We start from the raw sequence: 14723 nt of genomic DNA, 5'->3' as shown, positions 1-14723 counted from the left end.
CAAATATTTCGTACGCTGATCCAAGTCCTCTCCGACTCATAAGAAAATAGGCAGAGGTAAATAGGTCTTAAACTTAGCACAAACTGTTGGTTTCGGTAGGTTAACTACAAGTTGCAGAATACCATTAATATAAAAAACATGTTTTTTGTCCCGTTCTCCCTCTCTTTGTCGTTGTGTAGGTTTATATTGCCAAACTTTAAATAGTTGGTTTTTAATTCAACTGATACCTCAGAAATGATGATATACAAATATATTTACAAAATAATGTATGAAAAATAAATACGAATTTCAGGACAAACTTACCAATACGTAACAGACTTAAATTAACTGAATATGATTTTTGTCTGTTACGCTTTCTTAGCACCAAATTCTTCTTGAAGGGTATTACCAATTTTCTGTTTTAAAAGTTTTTCACTATCGTATATATTTTCATATATTTTGAGTTTGGAAACATTGGGCAATATTGGCTTAATGGCCCGTCTCTATAAATTAATAAATTAAAAGCAAACCTTTCAAAGTTTGGCAATAAAAAGTTGTGATTACCACTTAAAATATTACAAAACTAAAACGTGGGGCCAGATGGAACTACCAAATTGAAATATAGTAGGGTGGGGGGAGATGGGACACCTTTAGCACAGAAATATCCAAATATCCAGATCGTGTTTTAAAGAATTAAAAACGGTCTATCGGGAAAGGTGTCCCATCTTCTCCCACACTACTGTATATTACTAACAGTATTCTGCAACTTGTAGTTAATCTACAGAAATTAACGGGCTGTGCTAGTTTCTTGTCCTTTTTTAAACTTAAAACGTTCTTTTATGTTGTTTACATCGCAAATTAAAGTCGTATTGCTTATTTTCCTCATGTTTATTTTTTTTTTCAAACAAAACCAAAACTGGTTTTATGAGACTATAAACAAACTGTACGAAATATTCAAGTTTTCTTTTATGAATCTATGAAACTAGTTTAGTTCACACTCGCAATCTACAAACTTTTATCGGCTTTAATTTCAACGATTTAGCGAGCATTCAAAATTAGCATTCTACTATTTTGTGTTTTTACCTGTTTAAAAAATACCTGGAGGGAGGAGACGGCACACCTTTAGCATTGGAGGGGGAGACGGACACCTTTATAGCAAATAACATCGAATTATACTGATTTTGTTTTAAACATTTTCTTTGGAAAATTTAACTCTTTCTTTTTTACTACCAAATGGGACGAGTGGCATTAGAATAAAAATTCGTCTCTTCTTCCCCAACCTATACTCTCAAAAACGGAAAAATTAATATCATGATATTTAACTTAGAAAGAACTATAAACCTATGTACACTTACTCTAAATATTGCTTTCATCGTAACCAAAATTCTTCTCTAATTTTATTTTAGTTAGTTCTTTTCTTCTATTAGTCCTGGGCGTTAATGTTTTTACGTAGTCATTAGGACGTATAGCATACATTTCGTCCACGTGGTTGAAGGTGTGACCCCGCGACCCTGCTCTTACGAGTTATGCACGTGTTTTGCTTTAATCATTTCGCTGCTTGCTCCGCTTGTGAATGCCGATTGTTTTGTAATAGAAATAATGGAGAATGGAAAAGGTAAGATTACATTGCTTTGTGTTAAGAGTGTAATTATAAGACATGGCATTTATTTGTATGTAGAATATATATACAATATATTTATATATACATCAACGTATTCCCTTTTTTGTAATCAGTACATTTAGGGTTTATACAGCTTACGCGGAGTAAGTTAAATTGTGGTTTGTTAAAAACCTTATGATAGCAACATAACTATTAGTTAAGCTGTTTCATTATGTGTAACATTCATGTTTGCATTTCTTCAGTTTATCATGCTTCTGATTCAGAAATACTTAACCTTATGAGGAGACTAATATTTTTCTAATCTTAAGTCAACACTTAGCGATCTTAGCTTTGTGAGAATTCTTTTTTCCGCACTTTTAATCATGTCAGTAAAAATACACATTATATAAGTCCCATTAATGATTAAATTTTGATTATGCAGACTCTACCAAAAAGAAAAAGAAGGCGAAGAATGTTAATGTTGCGGTAAGTATATCATTTAGTTGTACTATTCATCAATCCAATAAATCTATGGTTTTAACGTAAGGTATATTTTTTATAAATAACAGAAGGGGTTTTTGAGTTTTTTGTTCGATACACATTTAGGAATATTGCGTTCAATCCAATAAATCTATGGTTTTAACGTAAAGTATAATTTTCATAAATAACAAAAGGGGTGTTTAAGTTTTTTGTTTGATACACATTTGGGAATGTTGCGCTCAAAATCAAGAATTTAATAAAATGGGGATGGTTTTAGGAAGCTCAACGAAGTGGAGATTTTTTGATTGAACCTGAAGATAAACCACCACCAAAGCTTAACACATCAGAATGGCCACTTTTATTAAAAAATCACAATCAACTGAATATCCGAACAAATCATTACACTCCGCTTCCTTTTGGTTGTTCACCTTTAAAACGAAATATTCATGAATATGTGAGGTAACGTTCACCTTCACCTTTTATTTCTTTTACTCATTTTTTTATACAAATTGACTAATCACATAGAAAATCAAACATTTACTCTTTTTTTTTTATACAAACTGCCTAAAATAAAAAATTTTGAAGAAATTTTGTCTTGTTTAAACTTGGACGCCTTACTTTCCAGTTCCTAATATTGATAAAAATGTAATCTTGCTGTTGTTCAGAACTGGATTTATAAATCTCGATAAACCGGCCAACCCATCCTCACATGAAGTTGTTGCTTGGTTGAGAAGAATCCTCAAGGTAGAGAAGACGGGGCATAGTGGAACACTTGATCCAAAAGTAACTGGATGTCTCATTGTGTGTGTGGAACGAGCAACACGACTCGTCAAATCTCAGCAGTCTGCTGGTCAGTTGATGTATTTAAATATAATGTTTTTTTTTATTTCGACACTTTCCTAAATCGTATTAAAGATTAATATGAATATTGTTCTTGTTACAGGTAAAGAATACGTCTGCATTGTAAGATTACATGGTGTTATTGAAAATCAGCTTAAGCTGGCAAGGGTAAGATAGTCTTTTGTTTTAATGTATTATATATTTTGAGCAATATATGATGATACAAGTTTATCCATTCTCTGAGACTTTCTAAAACACAAACCTGGGGTAATTACATTGATTTCACTTTATGCGTAAAATGAAATTGTGTGATTGGCTTTTCCATAAGTTTTGTGGCGTTTGAAGGTTTTCTTCATGTGTTTTTAAAATGATTGTAAAAGTGCAGGTCTGTTGTTTTAGGGCATTCTTTATTGATTGCTGTCTATGAGTATAATAACTTTTCTGATGCCGTTACACTAAAAATGTAGATTTTTTTATTAGTTGGTCGTTACTAAATGTATATATTTTGGTTTGCAGGCAATTGAAACCCTTACAGGAGCTTTGTTTCAACGACCACCTTTAATATCTGCTGTCAAACGACAACTTCGTGTGAGAACAATCTATCAGAGCAAACTATTAGAGTATGATATGGACAAAAGACTTGGTAAGTAACACTGGCATTGTATTTTTAGCTTCAGTACGAGGTATTTGTTACATTGATGGGATAATGGATCTTTTCTTAAAGGCGTTTTCTGGGTAAGTTGTGAAGCCGGCACTTACATTCGAACTCTGTGTGTTCATCTTGGTTTATTGCTCGGAGTTGGAGGTCAGATGCAAGAGTTACGAAGAGTTCGATCAGGAATTATGTCAGAAAATGTATGTTAATCAAATATTAAAAGATTTCAGTTTCTCATTTTAATTTTACAATTACTTAGGATGATCTTGTCACGATGCATGATGTGCTGGATGCTCAATATCAGCTTGATCATCATAAAGATGAAACTCATCTTCGAAGGGTTATCAGTCCATTAGAAAAGTTGCTTGTTTCACATAAAAGAATTATTTTAAAAGACAGTGCTGTAAGTAGCCTATAAAAAATAAAAATAGTTGTGATACTAACATAAATACAAATGCCTTTTACACATTCTTACAGGTGAATGCAATTTGTTATGGTGCAAAGATATTGTTACCTGGCGTTTTGAGGTATGAAGATGGAATTGAAGTAAACCAGGAAATTGTGATAATCACAACAAAAGGAGAAGCAATTTGTCTTGGTTAGTACATTATGAAAATGTTTAAAGCTTCTTGAACTCATTGTTAAAATGTGTGTTGTAGCAATTGCACTTATGACCACTGCCGTGATATCAACCTGCGATCACGGGATTGTTGCCAAAATCAAACGCGTCATCATGGAACGGGACACTTACCCCAGAAAATGGGGTTTAGGGCCTAAGGTACCACTACAAGTGTTTGGAACCCTCTAGGTTCTGTTTACTTGTTGATGACACATTCTTTGTTTGCTTTTATACTTTATCTTATACTTTAAGTGTTTAAAATTTAAGTAACACTTGAATTTTCGAACCCTCTAGGTTGTGGATGACACTTTTTTTTTTGCTTCTAGTGTTTAAAAATTGTTTTCAACTAGGCATCTTTAAAGAAGAGCATGATCAAAAAAGGTTTGCTGGGAAAATATGGAAAACCAAACGAAAAAACACCAAAAGATTATTTAGAAGGCAACCCTGATTTTAGGTACACATTGATTTTTTGTATTTACAATTTTAATATATATATAAGCATGCTCTGAGAACTGTTCACGCTTGAATTGTAGCATGAACAGTATTCATGTGTGCTAGAACAAGCTTGGAAATCTCCAGATTGCTGGTTATTAATATTAATGAGCAAACTGTATTTTCAACAGTCAACTGCTAAATAAAAGTAAAATCAATTTTTGCAATCCCTTTTTTTAATTATATGCTGTATTGTAGCTTAACAGATGTTGGTACAATCGTTAAAACACCAGAAGCTGCTGAAGACATTTCCACCGCAGGAGTTAAGGTTGGCAAATTAGATTCCTTAGATGTTATTTTTAGTAGTAAATAACTTAATGGTTAACTTGTTTTGCAGAGAAAACGCAATTCCAGTGACAGTTCTTCTGAATCTGCACCTCAAGCTAAAATTGAAGTAATTGAAACCCCAGGTACCTATTATGATAAAAGCAGTAAACATTTTATGGCTTGTCAATGATGATTATCCTGTCATATTGCAAGTGATGAGAGCAATTCCTCGTTTCTGAGACAAACTGTGTAGTTTAAATAAACATTTCAAATTTTTGTTCCATAGCTCACTAAATATTATAATGCAGTTACTGTAAAAAAGACAAAAGATGGTAAAGAAAAGAAGAAAGATAAAAAAGAAAAGAAGGAAAAAAAGAAAGCGAAGAAATCTAAAGGAGATGAATCCCTTGATGCATCTGTTTTAGATAAAACTGCTGAAACAACAGATGGTGAACTTAAGGTAAAAGTTACATTTGCTTGGTTTAAAAATCTGTAATACAGTTTAATTATTATGTTTTAGTCTCCGGAGAAGAAGAAGAAAAAGAAAGATAAATCTGAAAAGGATAAAAAGAAAAAAAAAATCTAGTGAATAAAATAATGGACATCTTTGCTGATCACTGCCAAATTATTTTATATTTTTTTTATTTCCTTGAATGATTGTGTCCACTTTGTTATTTCTGCATTTCTAGTGTTTTAAACTGCCGTTTTTATTTGCGACACGTTTAAAAATACAGTGTGCCAAGGTGAACGAATATTAAAAAAGGGAAATGAAAGCTCTTAGTTTATCCCGTATTAAATTGTATGATGTTGGGATATAAAGTTAAAACTAAAAATGAGAATCCTGAAATTTTAGAAGTGTCGATAGTTTTCGGTAAAAATTAGGGCTGTGGAAAAGTTAACGGTTAACCGAACCTATTCGATTAACCGCTGACGAAAAGTTCAAGTCGTTAACCGAACTATGACGTCATAGGGCATAAACGTATATCAATATCTGTCTTATTTACACGAAAGGCACGTGTTGGTTGATTGTTGTTTTGCAATAAGACAGAGTGCTCAGGGACGCTATTGCTTTGATCGTGCCCTACAACGGCGATTACGCCATCAATCTTGATTGTTAATACCGCAGGCTAACTAGTTTTGCAACATTATATTGGTGTAATACACAACTTAAATGTTTTCCTCAGCCAAGCAGCGTGTTTATTACGAAAAAGCAGGCCATCACACGTGGGATTCATTGCATCATAATAGCGATTGTTTGACCTCGCAATTGATTACGACATAATAGCAATTCACACGTTAATAACTGCGTCATAATTGCAATTCACACGTTGATTATTTAGCCGGTAGGTGCTTTAAAAGGGTCCCTTTAATTAGTGCAGGTCCACTAGGTCCGCTAGGTCCACCGCTAGGTCCACTAGGTCCGCTAGGTCCGCTAGGTCCACTAGGTCCGCTAGGTCCGCTAGGTCCACCGCCAGGTCCGCTAGGTCCGCTAGGTCCACTAGGTCCACTAGGTCCGCTAGGTCCGCTAGGTCCACTAGGTCCACTAGGTCCGCTAGGTCCACTAGGTCCACTAGGTCCGCTAGGTCCACTAGGTCCGCTAGGTCCGCTAGGTCCGCTAGGTCCACTAGGTCCGCTAGGTCCACTAGGTCCGCTAGGTCCGCTAGGTCCACTAGGTCCGCTAGGTCCACTAGGTCCGCTAGGTCCGCTAGGTCCGCTAGGTCCGCTAGGTCCACTAGGTCCGCTAGGTCCGCTAGGTCCACTAGGTCTGCTAGGTCCACTAGGTCCGCTAGGTCCACTAGGTCCACTAGGTCCGCTAGGTCCACTAGGTCCGCTAGGTCCACTAGGTCCACCGCTGGGTCCACCTCTAGGTCCGCTAGGTCCACTAAGTGGTCCACACTAGGTCCACCGCTGGGTCCACCTCTAGGTCTGCTAGGTCCACTAAGTGTTGTAATAATTGTTTTACATCTAGATGTATACATGACACGCCTCATGTCCAAAAGATGTATTACATATTTAATATTCAAAACAAGTGTTGTTTTATCGTGTTTTCTGTATTTTTTTATTTAAATGCCTATTTCTGCTTATTTAACACACGTGCGGTGTTTGTACGACTCTGAGTGGACCTAGCGGACCTAGCGGACCTAGTGGACCTAGCGGACCTAGTGGACCTAGCGGACTTAGTGGACCTAGCGGACCTAGTGGACTTAGCGGACCTAGTGGACCTAGCGGACCTAGTGGACCTAGCGGACCTAGCGGACCTAGTGGACCTAGTGGACCTAGTGGACTTAGCGGACCTAGTGGACCTAGCGGACCTAGTGGACTTAGCGGACCTAGTGGACCTAGTGGACCTAGCGGACCTAGCGGACCTAGTGGACCTAGTGGACCTAGCGGACCTAGCGGACCTAGTGGACCTAGTGGACCTAGCGGACCTAGTGGACCTGCACTAATTAAAGGGACCGGCTTTAAAACAGGTTTGAATACGAATAAGAAAGCAATACTATAACGTTAAGAACGTTTGCCCGTGTATTGCAAGCATAGTCCATACGTTCGTCGTAAAGTTGCACACATAGCGCCACCTTTCGGTCAAGTCACGCAATCTACACAATCTAAGATATATACATAATCTGCACAGGCTAATTTTGTTATAAAATTACCAAGTTTTTTTCAAATAAATGCATACTTTAAATTTGTCGTTAACTGTCTACCGTGTTGTTCTGTAGATTGGGTTGATATTCTGAGTATACCACAGTTAAATGACAGATAAATTTATTTAAAAAGACTTGGTTTATTTTTTAACAAAATTAGCCTGTGCAGATTATGTATATATCTTAGATTGTGTAGATTGCGTGACTTGACCGAAAGGTGGCGCAATGTGTTAATTCAATAGATTGCGTTATTTTATTTTAGGACATATTTAGTTAATTAATATATATATTTATTTATTAAAAAAACTTGGTTTACTAATTTGACAAAACAAGATTGCGTAGATTGCGTGTTTTAGAGGAGATTGTGTAGATTGCGTGTTTTAGAGAAGATTGTGTAGATTGCGTGACTTGACCGAAAGGTGGCGCTATGTGTTAAATCAATAGATTGCGTTAGTTTAGGACATATTTGGTTAAATAATATAATTATTTATTTAAAAAACTTGATTTACTAATTTGACAAAACAAGACTGCTAAGATTGCGTGACTTGACCGAAAGGTGGCGCTATGTGTTAATTCTATAGATTGCGTTAGTTTAGGACATATTTGGTTAAATAAAATAATTATTTATTTAAAAAACTTGATTTACTAATTTGACAAAACGAGACTGCGTAGATTGCGTGTTTTAGAGAAGATTGCGTAGATTGCGTGTTTTAGAGAAGCCCCTTTTATTAGGATTACACTTGTATCGGTTAACCGGTTAACCGGTTAAAACTGAACGGTTAACGGTTAAACAAAAAATAGGGAAAATCCACAGCCCTAGTAAAAATCCATAAAATTATGCCTAATTCTTAATGACGATTACCAGCTTCATTTTACAATTCGACACGCCGTCCCGAATTGTACAAAGCTAATTTACACTATATATCCAACAAACAAAATGAATCGTTTCTCTTTAAAATATACGTGACCATAGATATCTAAACATATAGATAGGAGACTAAGGTCACGTGACAAGTGATTTTTGCACTTTAACTGCTAATTTCCGAAATATTATTATTTAAAAAGAAACAATTTACGTTAATATCAATATTTTTCTTTATATTTGAAAGTTTCACGTTATAATATAGTACTTTGTTTGAATTATCAACGAAAAACCAGTTTCAGACGCTTCACGCTTGACTGGATCTGGTATAAACAGATCGAACGCATTAAATCAGTCCAGTCTGCAGAGTATGACACGTCGCACGTGTATGCGCAAACTTTTAGTTTTGAACAATATCTTATATATTCTGCAGACTGGAATTTATTTACGTTGCTTCAATGTGTCAAATGGCTTACATTAAATATTAAGCAAATATTCTCAAACAGATACATAGAATATAACAGGAAATTTAAATTTCATAATGTGCAGCAATTTAAAGGAAGTCAGAGAAGCGTTGCTTGAGCTTGAGCAAGTTCGTGTCACATTCACCTGTGAAAATTGTAGTGCTTCATTTTATGATCCATACGATTTAACCATTCACAAAGAGAGTCACAACAAAGTTGATACTACAGACGACGAAATAAGATTGATATACCAGGCAGCCCTTACAGCATCCATTTCTATAGGTATTGTAATTCCAGAAAAGTATTATTCAATGCCACAGCAGTCATACAAAACCATCAAAGATTTAGTTGGAAACTACAAACAGCATCAGAATTGTGAAAAATTGTACATGGAGTATAACAAGCTTTGTATGAATGCAGATGAAAATCTAGGAATGCCACAACACTTGGCTGCTCAAATTTTAATAAAAATTCTGGATGCAATCGCAAACCAAAAAAACAAAAATGCACAACATACCAATGCTACTGGTTACAATATCGAGAACATAGGCGAACGTGATCTAGGTATGTATATAAAACTCTAAAATTTTCATTTGTTTTCGGAGCTGTGAGTTTAATAAATAATTATATTTCAGAAATACTTGAATATATTAGTGGATTCTTAATTAAAAAGGCCATACAACATTACAAAACCCATCACCAAATCATTCTTTCAACATTCTGTCAAGATGAGCCAAGTTATAAATTTGTTTCTGCAATGAGAAAATCGGAAAATGCATTACACTGTCCTAATTCTATTTTTAAAACATTCATGAATAAAGTTTTTATGTTGTATGAGGTAGAGACATCCAAGCAACCAGATAATATCAATTTGTCACGTGTTATAGATTTTGTAAAAAGGGATCAGGAATATCATGCTTTTGTGGATTCTTTATTTAATAAATGGGAACAAGACTATGATGCCCTTATTCAGGTCATAAACTTCATGCTCCACTTATTCTTAAAACTTTTAGGTCACAACTTGGCTAAATGCATGTTTAGGAACAAGCGCTCTGTACGTTCTTGTATATCAAAGGGGATTAGGAGTGATCTGAAACAGATGTGCAAAAATACCTAATTCTGTTTTGTGTGTTTATATACATAGTGTCCCAGAAGGTGCCTCCATGTAGATTTTGTTTCTAAAATTTTGTTAATGTGTTATATTTATTGCTGTTATGTACTGTTGTTTCTATAAATACTTGTGTGCTCTTTGACCTAAATTTGGATCTCGGGGAAGCGCCTCTGTCCTGCTTTAACAAAAAAAACCTCGAGAAGTGATAAATTTGGGTAGAGCAGCAGGTCAGATCGGGTATCTCAAGCACCCCGAGCTAAAAGGCTGTTGCTTGTTAATAATCACTGTGTATGTGTTTGTTGTAAACTTTGCAAATATAATTTGTACACCAGTTCATTTTAAGTTTTGACATTTTTATTTAAGAAACCTAATTGAAACTTAAGGCAACAGAAAAAAAGAAATTCAAAGTGTAGGAAAACAGTGTAAACAATAGAAGGGATTAGTGTAGGAAAGAACCCCCACATCTGTCTTTTCATTCTTTATGGGCACTTCACATGGTAACCGCTAAGTATTATTAGATGAGAATCCTTAAAGTAAGAGATCTGCAACATACTTAATTGATCCTGTTAAGTTAAGGAAAGAACCCCCACATCTGTCTTTTCATTCTTTATGGGCACTTCACATGGTAACCGCTAAGTATTATTAGATGAGAATCCTTAAAGTAAGAGATCTGCAACATACTTAATTGATCCTGTTAAGTTTTATGTAAGTAAGTAATACTTTTATAACAGGAAAGTCTAGAATTAGAATTAGTTTTTATCTAATATAAAAAGTGGTGTCCCAGTCCCCCCCAAACAAATGTTTGGGTATTAGCCCCTCAAAGGGGGGGGTATCACCTGTACCAGAAGCAGGCTCATTGTGGCTGGTTTGGTTTAACCTGTTTTAAATTAAAGACATTACTCTTATGAGTATCATCCAACAAAAACAATAAATACAATACCTTTTTCAATAGAGGTTCATTACAGACAGATGTCCAAACATTCTTTGTCCCAAAAGTGGTGTTACCACCTTTGATTTGTTTAACTGCCTTCCGTTGTGATATTGCTGTTACACCATAGCCAATTTGTGAAATATTTGGATTGGTGTTGCGTCTCATGGTATTTCTCTAAATGATGAAATATAAATGAAATGTTTATATATATATATATATATAATAGAAACTTTGTAAATGTAATACTTACTAAGTTTCCAAAAGTAGCTTCTAAAACATCCTGTGTGAATGTTCCGAGGCAAACATACTTTAAATTATTATGTGGCCGATCTCTCAGCAATCGTTTCGCCAATGCAATAAAATTTAATGATGTGTACATTAAACCATATAAGGTACCCCTTGCGAGAATTCGCTTCTCCTCACCAGGATAAAGTACCTCAACTTCAGTCTGAAATAATGTGCAGCTTTTTACCATGATGCAGCATATAATTCAAGTGAAAGCGCTTACCTGCCAATCCAAAAGATACTGAACAAATTTATTTTCCAGCCATTTTAATCGTTGGTCATTTTCAGAGTGAATGGCATTTTTCACCAAACAGCTGACCACATCAAACCATCTAAAGTAAATATTGTTGAAGATAATTAACTTTGTTTGTTAAATAGGCCTTAAAGGTATACTTGTCCATGAGAAGTATAAATTCTGCAGTACCCTCAGAATTTGGAACGTCTTGCCTCAAAGCTACCCCCACACCCCAGCCAAGAGTTTGCCGAGCCAAGCCTACTTTCATCTATGAATTTAAAATACATTAAAACAACAATACGCAAAGTTATTAGGCAGTTATACCTTGGTGTATGAATTAAGTTCCATGTGAACTGTAGTCAGTTTTGTTTTATGGAGGACTGATTTACACTCCAATTTGTAAAGATCTTGTAAGTGGGTCCATAATACATCTCTTCCTGATTTAGAGAAGTATTTGGTTCCAGAAGGCTTTGAGGAATACAGCCCATTTCTTACCGTCTAAACAAACATAAATTTCAAATTGCAACGACAATTAAGATCACATTAAAATCTATACCTTAAGTAAATGACTGGGATCGGTACAAATAAAAATAGGATGAGTAGGCCTGTATGGGTTTGGAGCAGTAAAAACACCTTCACGAATAGTGTATGACCCTCCATGTAAAATTGAAAAAAATCTTTTGTTCGTCGGAGCACCATCAGCAACAATTGCATTAACATGCACATTGTTAGTCTCACATCTGCCAACTGCTTCCCAAAAAGTAGACATCAATTGAAGTGCTGTGGTGACAGTAGTTGGCCACCATGATAGAGGCATGGAGATTTCTTTCTTCATTGATCTCACATAAAACACTAATAAAAAAATGTTAAAAATAAAAATATTACAGAAAAATTATTGTACTACTTACTACAAATATGTGTTGCAATTTTTGTATCTACTTTGCGATCCCCAAAGTCTACAAAGCCAACCAACTGACCATCTTGATATACCAAGCCTTCCTTGACTTAATATATAAAATACGCAGTTATTATCAAAAAAACACCCAAGAAGGCAGAAAACAAATAAACAAACCTTTCATTTCATCGACAGTCAGATAACCTTCTACTGGTTCTTGGAGTCTCTTCATTGACTCCACAGCAATTGGATTAATGCCAGGAGAGTTGGTTCCTATATTCCTGTTATCAAGTTTATTTTGTTATAATCAGATAAATTAAAATCAAGAAAATTGTACCTATACTTTTGCAGAGTTCTGGATGATGGCAATTTCAGTACATCTGAAGTCAAAAGCTGTTGATAAGCTGCAGGTGATCGAGAGTATAGCTCTATTGCCCAGCGTACAATGTCTGGGTGGTATCGACGACCATGTGCAGATGTTTTAGAATTTTGAATCTGTTCTTTGAAAAAAAGGTGTTGCCACTCGTTCATATTGTTGCCTTCTGATTCTAGTAGTGTCTGTGTTTACATTTGGGTACTATAATTTACAATATAGACAAAGAAATAAAATACAGAAACAAAAATCGCAAAATGATATTACCATAAAGTCAGAATGCAATCCATCGTCTATATTAACTAAATCTTCATCCTTAACATCACGTCGTTGTTCATAGTACAGCTTGTTAAACTTAACTTTTTTTTCATACTTTGAACACACTTGGCATTGAGTTTCAGTTGAAACTTAAGAGATAAATGATTTTCAATTTGGGGTAATATTAGAGGTAAAATTAACTTGATTTTATTGGGCTTACTAGCTATTTTACATCCTGGTGATCTAGTGATAGACCTTGATGACAAGCAATCATCACTCCATTGTTGAAGATGTTGAATTCTGCAATTCCGTGTTGAGCATGAAGGATCGATTCCCTCACAAAGCTTCAGCTTCATGACTTCTCCTTTAAATGCAATATAATGTTTATACAATGAAATTGCAGTTAATCACATGTATACAATAAGCAAAACATGTTATATATATATATATACCTAAAAAATGATTCAGTGTCGAAAATTTAATGTCTGGTAGACTGAGTTGTGCTGGGTCAACACGCCAACCATTTAACGAAATCCATCGAATCGAAACATCTGGAGAAACACAAATACTAAACAAAATCATGAGTAAAATGTTATCTGCAAATGAACGATGAACAACCACGTTTTAATAGTGCAGTTTTTTTACCATAGTTCAACTGACCTGATTATTGGCTCAATCCCATTAACTGCAAACATTTCTGCCATAAAATTCTTGAAACGATAACAGAATGACCAATTTTCTAAATAACAATAAATATTGACTACCTTTCAACAGTGTTTGAGTTAGAAATGCTACAAGCTGCAACTTTTTTTCTCACCAAAAAACTTCTTGCTAATTTTTTTTGACTCCTTTTCTAATTGGCTAACTGAGCTGTGCCTGATTGTTGGAGGCGGTAGCTGTCGCTCAACTGGTTTCTTTCTGATATTCTAAAATATCATAATACTAAATATGACTCATAATATCAATGCTAAGTGCTAAAAATCAAACGAAAGTTTAGCGTCATGTTCATACCTTGGGAACTGTGCAGCTTTTCTCAGGCATGTGTAGTGTTGGAATTGATCCTAATTTTAATGTTTTAGATTTTGAGTGCACTGTGAAATCATTTTCCGTAAAATGTGCTTCACAGATAGATGCCCTATAGTAATAATAAATATAAATAAACAATTCATAACCAGCAAAGCAAGTATTATATAAAAATGTGTGAGTTCTTCATTATCAATTAGAAGAAACATTACGTAAACTATATTAAAACCTACATTTCTCTATGCAGCATGTCTTTTATCTTGTCACCCTTAGTTGGATCACGGATAGACAAGATGCTCTGCACCAAACTTTCCCGATGATTCCGTTCTTCTTCGGACTTTGCAAACTCCGGACGTAATATTTTAAAAAGAGACCGTTTTATAATTGCATTTTTGTACACATATGTACAGCCAGGAATGCAGCAATGACTCATTGTAATATATATATTAATATTATTACTTCAATATTGGTGCACTGATAGAGTAAATTAGTAGGATTAGGTATATCGGTATTACAATAAATATCGTCTATCGATTAACGAAATGGGCGTATGCACGTGCGTGTTAGTTATACAGTGTACAAAAGATTTAAGCAGCCAAAACATTTTACGTATAAGGTACCAAACACAATCTTAAAACAATTAAACATTTACCTGCCTCACAACTGCAATGCGGTTTCAGAAGATACATTAAACTTACTATCCGAGTTT

At 34.9% G+C, this 14723-nt stretch overlaps 3 protein-coding genes across 5 annotated transcripts; 2 read left to right on the top strand and 1 right to left on the bottom strand.

The window, feature by feature from the left end:
- The first annotated feature begins 1446 nt into the window (after nt 1–1446).
- LOC149741727 (H/ACA ribonucleoprotein complex subunit DKC1-like) lies at nt 1447–5705 on the top strand. Its single transcript, XM_089890761.1, has 15 exons — nt 1447–1594; nt 2022–2065; nt 2337–2518; nt 2725–2909; nt 3003–3067; nt 3416–3542; nt 3624–3754; nt 3814–3957; nt 4032–4152; nt 4214–4332; nt 4524–4627; nt 4864–4933; nt 5003–5075; nt 5241–5392; nt 5453–5705. Exons 1-15 carry the CDS (start codon nt 1579–1581, stop codon nt 5516–5518), a joined length of 1599 nt encoding a protein of 532 aa, XP_089746887.1. The 5' UTR covers nt 1447–1578; the 3' UTR covers nt 5519–5705.
- Nucleotides 5706–8648: 2943 nt separating this feature from the next.
- Nucleotides 8649–14447, bottom strand: LOC149741726 (uncharacterized). 2 transcript variants are annotated; one of them, XM_089889377.1, is made up of 2 exons: nt 14248–14447; nt 8649–9048 (listed from the first exon to the last, which is right to left on the bottom strand). In XM_089889377.1, exons 1-2 carry the CDS (start codon nt 14445–14447, stop codon nt 9045–9047), a joined length of 204 nt encoding a protein of 67 aa, XP_089745503.1. In that variant the 3' UTR covers nt 8649–9044. The 2 variants fall into 2 exon arrangements, with proteins under 2 accessions (XP_089745503.1, XP_089745502.1); XM_089889376.1 differs by lacking the exon at nt 8649–9048 and adding an exon at nt 13984–14126.
- On the top strand, nt 8981–14472 carry LOC149741725 (uncharacterized). Of its 2 annotated transcripts, none has more exons than XM_089889373.1 (2): nt 8981–9467; nt 14262–14472. In XM_089889373.1, exons 1-2 carry the CDS (start codon nt 8981–8983, stop codon nt 14285–14287), a joined length of 513 nt encoding a protein of 170 aa, XP_089745499.1. In that variant the 3' UTR covers nt 14288–14472. The 2 variants fall into 2 exon arrangements, with proteins under 2 accessions (XP_089745499.1, XP_089745498.1); XM_089889372.1 differs by lacking the exon at nt 14262–14472 and adding an exon at nt 9539–10356.
- Nucleotides 14473–14723: the final 251 nt, after the last annotated feature.

The sequence above is a fragment of the Ciona robusta genome, chromosome 1, assembly GCF_009617815.1.
Source record: "Ciona robusta chromosome 1, ASM961781v2".
Taxonomy (NCBI): domain Eukaryota; kingdom Metazoa; phylum Chordata; class Ascidiacea; order Phlebobranchia; family Cionidae; genus Ciona; species Ciona robusta.
Note: the sequence above shows the minus strand (reverse complement) of the source record. Positions and strands in the feature narration are given on the sequence as shown.